At 40.1% G+C, this 5728-nt stretch overlaps 1 protein-coding gene across 1 annotated transcript in view; it reads left to right on the top strand.

Moving 5' to 3' along the window:
- LOC107758180 (R3H domain-containing protein 2-like) overlaps nt 1–5728 on the top strand; it is an 86738-nt gene that overhangs the window by 59748 nt on the left and 21262 nt on the right. Inside the window, exon 13 of the mRNA XM_016575854.1 lies at nt 3849–4063. Within this exon, the coding sequence (XP_016431340.1) occupies nt 3849–4063 (215 nt within the window). The remainder of the gene's footprint in view (nt 1–3848; nt 4064–5728) is intronic.

A 5728-nucleotide genomic window follows, 5' to 3' on the forward strand; every position in this document is an offset into this window, starting at 1 on the left:
GATTTTCTCAATATTTAGATTTTTTTGCACCCTCAGATTCCAGATTTTCAAATAGTTGTATCTCAGCCAAATATTGTCCTATCCTAACAAACCATACATCAATGGAAAGATTATTTATTTCAGAAATTGACCCATATGACTGGTTTTGTGGTCCAGGGTCACATATATAATGTATATAAAAACGTCCTGTTTGTAAATTCACACTATTCCGCGTTTCTTCATCACTTCCACATCTAAATTGCTGTCCTGCCCACAAATACAGCTGAATCTTCCGCCAGTCTCTATATCCCATCATACCGCCCAGTCCTGCCAGTCGCTATGGTTACAAAACAGGATGTTCTGGATCTGTTGGTTGCTTGCCGTGCTTCAACAGTATGACTGATGCCAATGTGTGTGTGTGATGTTTCCTCATGTAATACAATAAACAATAGTGTCGCATTTCTGGAGTGTCTTTCTGCATCTGTGTTGAATGTGTGATGTTACTGCATCATATTCCAGATCTCATCCTTGTGATTATGAAGAGAATTGTGGGAGCGAGTGGATGAAAGAAAGCAAATGTCATGGAGCAGCGGAGCGTTGCGTGTTTGCAGTGAGCGCAGCTCTAAAATAAACAGTGCAGCTGCCGCTTAAAATAGCTTATTCATTAATTACACACACACACCCCACAGATACACACAGATTGCAGGGTTATGTTGGGTTTCCCAGTAGATTGGGTTTTCATTACAGACATGTGTTAGTTCAGTGTTCAAATGTTCACAGGTTCATCTGACAGAAGACACTTCATTCTGTTGGTGATTCCCGTAAGCAGGAGATCAAACACATTGTGCATCAGAAGATTGATTACAAAAACTGGTACACTGAAAAATTCTGCGTTTACAGCTCGCTATTCTGCATTTACAGCTCGCAATTCTGCGTTTACAGCTCGCATTTCTGCGTTAACAGCTCGCGTTTCTGCGTTTACAGCTCGCATTTCTGCGTTAACAGCTCGCATTTCTGCGTTTACAACTCGCAATTCTGCGTTTACAGCTCGCATTTCTGCGTTTACAACTCGCAATTCTGTTAACAGCTCGCATTTCTGCGTTAACAGTTCGCATTTCTGCGTTTACAGCTCGCATTTCTGCGTTTACAGCTCACATTTCTGCGTTAACAGCTCGCATTTCTGCGTTTACAGCTCGCAATTCTGCATTTACATCTAGCAATTCTAAAAAAAAAAAAGTAAAAATTGTGCAAAACTCAGAATTGCAAGGAAACATGTCCAGATTGTGAGATAAAAATTGCAATTATGTGGTGGAAGCGAAGCATGCTTTCGTAGTTTTAGACTCCATGATAGGAAGAAAGGGAGGCAAGGGAAAATATTATAATACTTGTAATTTGTAAATAAGTCCTAGTTTTGCCTTTGAGGTCTCTCGTCCAATTAAATAGACTCTTTTTATTAGCTTTAGTCTGGCAATTTTGTGTTGGAGTGGATCTAATTGAATCTTTTTGCTGATGCAAAATCTAATTTGTTGATGAAATTGTTTCATCACCTTTTTCTGGGAAAACTTGCGTGTTTGTTCCCAGTAGTTTTCTGTTCTGTAGTTTTAGTATTCTATGTGCAAAATGTGGAAGAGCACTCTAGAACGTAAATGTCATCTCCAGTCCCAGTTCCCGTAAGGAAATAAGTCATCTGGCATCACCAGGATGGGTTTTACAGATCAGTTATTTTAATCGTCTTATGCTAATGTGCATTTTTAGCACAAATATTTTTCACTCTTTGCACAAAATATTTGAATTTAGTCTGTTACATCTGTTGTTCATCTCACATTCGGTCTCTGAGGAAGTGCGTTTTGTAAAATTGCACATGAAGCGTAATAACGGTGATAACATTTTGCGGGTTAAATTTTTGTTTGTCAGCGTGAAGCGTCTCTGAACAGTGTTTTTGAGAGCTGATGAGTGTAATGTAACTATTGATGAAGATTTACTGAACTCTGGAACTGTTTTGAGTATCTTTAGCTGTTAAATACAGAACCATTGACTGATTGATTGATTATTGGTTTTCTCGACAGCTGCTCTTGTGCAGGAGGGCAGCGCATTACGCAGATCTGAGTGTGTATGCATCAGTTTAACAGTGATGGGCCTGTGTGTGTGTGTGTGTGTCTAAGGGCTGCACGGTAATGAGAGCTGATGAGTGTAATGTAACATTATTGATGACGATTTACTGAACTCTGGAACTGTTTTGAGTATCTTTAGCTGTTAAATACAGAACCATTGACTGATTGATTGATTATTGGTTTTCTCGACAGCTGCTCTTGTGCAGGAGGGCAGCGCATTACGCAGATCTGAGTGTGTATGCATCAGTTTAACAGTGATGGGCCTGTGTGTGTGTGTGTGTGTCTAAGGGCTGCACGGTAAATAAAACCCATAATTTACACAAGCAAATGTTTGAATTAAGTAGTTTTCAAATGTGCATTTAAACTAGAAAATCCTCATGCAGCACTGCAAACCATTCCTCCACTCCATGCTGTTGCATTAAATGCAAGCTTGGTGGATATGACGGTGTACGGTGCAGCCCAGGTCTGTATTGTGTGTCTGATGTTTGAGTATGTCTGTATGTGTGTATGTTTAATGTTCAGGTTTGTGTTTATTGTTAGCACTTTGTGTCTGATATCTTGCAACCAAGTTTGTGTGGCGCTCCAGTGATGGATCTGCATGTTTGTTTGTGTGTGTGTGCAGAGGTGGACAGTAGTGAAATATTTTTCCTTTACTCAAGTAAATCTAAAAAGTATCTGTACTTTATCAGAGCGTTTTCTTTGGAAAACCTTTACTTCACTACATTCCGAAGCACAATGTTGTACTTTTTACTGCATTTCATAAATAAAAGTTTTTTTTTTTTTTTACCTTTAATACTTAAGAACATAAAAAATGCAGTAATTTCTTGTACTCAAGTAAAACTTTCAATTACTTTTACTTGAGTAAAAGTAAAAAAGTACTAGATTTCTAATGCAATTAAGTATTAAATTATATTTAATATGAAATGTAGTGCAGTAAAAAGTACAATGTTATGCTTTGGAATGTTGTGAAGTTCAAGTTTTCCAAAGAAAAACACTTGATAAAGTACAGACACTTGAAAAATGTGCTTTTAAATAGAGCTGCACGATAAATCGCAATGAAATCGCGATTAGGCAAAAGCTGCGATAGTCATGCGGATCTTGTAACGGTAGCTGAATAAACAGAAGATTTAACTGCTTTCATTGATTCAGCGTGACTAATAAGCACACGACTACGACAATATATGAGTGCTTATAATTATTATAATAATTTTCATTGTAATAAAGTATATAATAATGCAATGCCTTTATCACTGCTTAGAATACTATGAAATATGTTGCGTGCCTTATTCTGTGTATGAAGCCACATCATCTCACAGAAGGATTTATTTCAAACACTCGACTGACGTTATGAAGTGAGTTTGGAGTAAAAACATGTTATTAAATGTGGTATTTTCACAGATGGAGCAGCATTTACTACACAGAGCCGTAGTTCACTGAGAAGCTACGCAAACAGCTGTCATTATCACAGAACGATTTCTTCGATTTTTTTTTTTTGCATAGCTTGTCAGTGAACTACAGTTCTGTGTAGTAAATGCTGCTCCATCTGAAAGCACATGATGGAGTTTTACTACTGATCACAGAACCGGCTTTACTGACTAGATGCGCATGACAATTGCATTCGATTAATCGTGCAGCCCTACTTTTAAAGCAGAGTAACAATTCTTCACTACTGTCCGCCTCTGGTGTTTGGACTGTCAGAATGAGTGTCTGTGTCTGTTTTCACACAGCTCTGTGTGTGTGTTCTCGTCCCGCACGCAGGGGTAACAGGGAAAGCTCCAGCCGGGCCTCCAGCAGTCGCCAGAGCAGCACCGACAGCGATATGAAGAGCCTGGAGCCGCGTCCGTGGAGCAGCACAGACTCGGACAGCTCCAACCGTACGCTCAGACCTCCGGTCACCAAAGCCAGCAGCTTCAGCGGCATCTCCATCCTCACGCGTGGAGACAGTCTGGGCAGCGCCAGGGGCTCCCGCACAGGTAACTCACACACCCTTGCTGATACATTGAAAGTGTAGCAATCCCTCACATCAAAGCAGTGATCTTAGTATGCTCATGTACAACAAGAGATGCAGATGCAAAGGATCAAAATCCTGCTGCTCATTGCATCTTAACGCGTTTTCGCAAAAGAGTTTAAGTTTTTTGCCGCTACAAGTTTGAAAAACAAAGCATCTCGTCCCGGCATATTTCACTCAGCCAATAATAGTTTTTGCTTTGAAGAAACGTGCTTGGGAGGGAAATTTATTTTATTTTATTTTATTATTTTCTTTATTTCATTTCATTTTATTTCTCCCAACTAGGGCTGGGACAATAAATCGATGCATCGCGTTTCGTGGATCGATTCTGAGATTTTCAGAATGCATCGTGATTCTCTCTGGAATCGATTCTAAGCTTCGTTTTTAACAGCAGATGGCGCTCTAGGCTAGTTTTTAACCGCACACTCAAATGCTCACGAAGAAGAGCGCTTGTGCATTCGGCTGAGTAATGTAAGGGGAAGCAGATAAAACACTAATAACGCGGTCTCAGAAAAAACTCACGTGATCCACGCAAAGTACGTGCAGGCGCCACATTAAAAAAAAAAAAAGGTGAGGTAAACGCAGTAACGCATAATACATGAATTATGAAGCCAATTAGTCATTATTTCATAAGACAGAGCGTGACAGAAACAGTCGATCCTGAGGAGGATATGGAAGAGGAGGGCGACGAAAACGTAAAAGAGGGACCAAGCGGCGATAACGGTTCATCCTCCACTGCTGGTAGGAAATACAATTTTAATCCACAGTGGCAGAAAACATTCCCATGGCTCATTTTTGAGGAACAACTTTAATGTACTGCAAGTACTGCAGAGGACAGAAACAAGCGGGCAACTCTGCCTTTGTTAGCGGCAACCCTCATTTTAAACGATACAGTACTAAAACACGGTAAATCGCGGAGGCATGCACTCTGCAGAGATGCGTACATAGCACGAGAAAACAGGATCGGCAACCATGCAGGCAGCTGTAAGAAGGCAGGTGCTGCTCTCTGAAGAAGAAAAAAGTCGACAGCTGCAAATAAAATTTAATATTGCGTATTATATTGCTAAAGAAGAGACAGCCTTTGTGAAGTTTGGTCCGCTTATTACCCTACATAAGAAAAACGGAGTGGACATAAATCCAACATATGACAACGATAAAAGGTGTGCAGAAATGATTGGACAAATTGCAGACCAAGTCAGGGACGCGGGAAGTAACTTAGGGGTGCTGAAGGGGCTGCAGCACCCCCTGTTTTCACATGGTTGCAAATGCAATGCCAAGTTTGTTCATTTAAATTTATTCCGTTTTAGCATGCGCCCCTAAAATTCTTTAATGTGCTCCTAAATCGCCCCTAAAATTCTTTAATGTGCTCCTTCTGAAAAAAGTAAGCGTCAAGCCCTGTGATGCGAGATTAACGTAAACACAGCCCACTGTGAACATCCTTGTAATTCGCTTCAACCTTTTCGAACTTCATGAATGATTATTTTAGGTTTAAATGGTGCGTGTTTAAGGAACTGGAAGCAAGCAGAGTACAGCTATTTCTAAAGCACGCAGTGCCATCTGCTGTTAATAGTGTTGTTACGTTCGTGAACGAATCGTTCTTTTTGAACGAATCTTTTTGGTGAACGAATCG

Source organism: Sinocyclocheilus rhinocerous, unplaced genomic scaffold (genome assembly GCF_001515625.1).
Source record: "Sinocyclocheilus rhinocerous isolate Xijiao unplaced genomic scaffold, SAMN03320098_v1.1 scaffold203, whole genome shotgun sequence".
Classification (NCBI taxonomy): Eukaryota; Metazoa; Chordata; class Actinopteri; order Cypriniformes; family Cyprinidae; genus Sinocyclocheilus; species Sinocyclocheilus rhinocerous.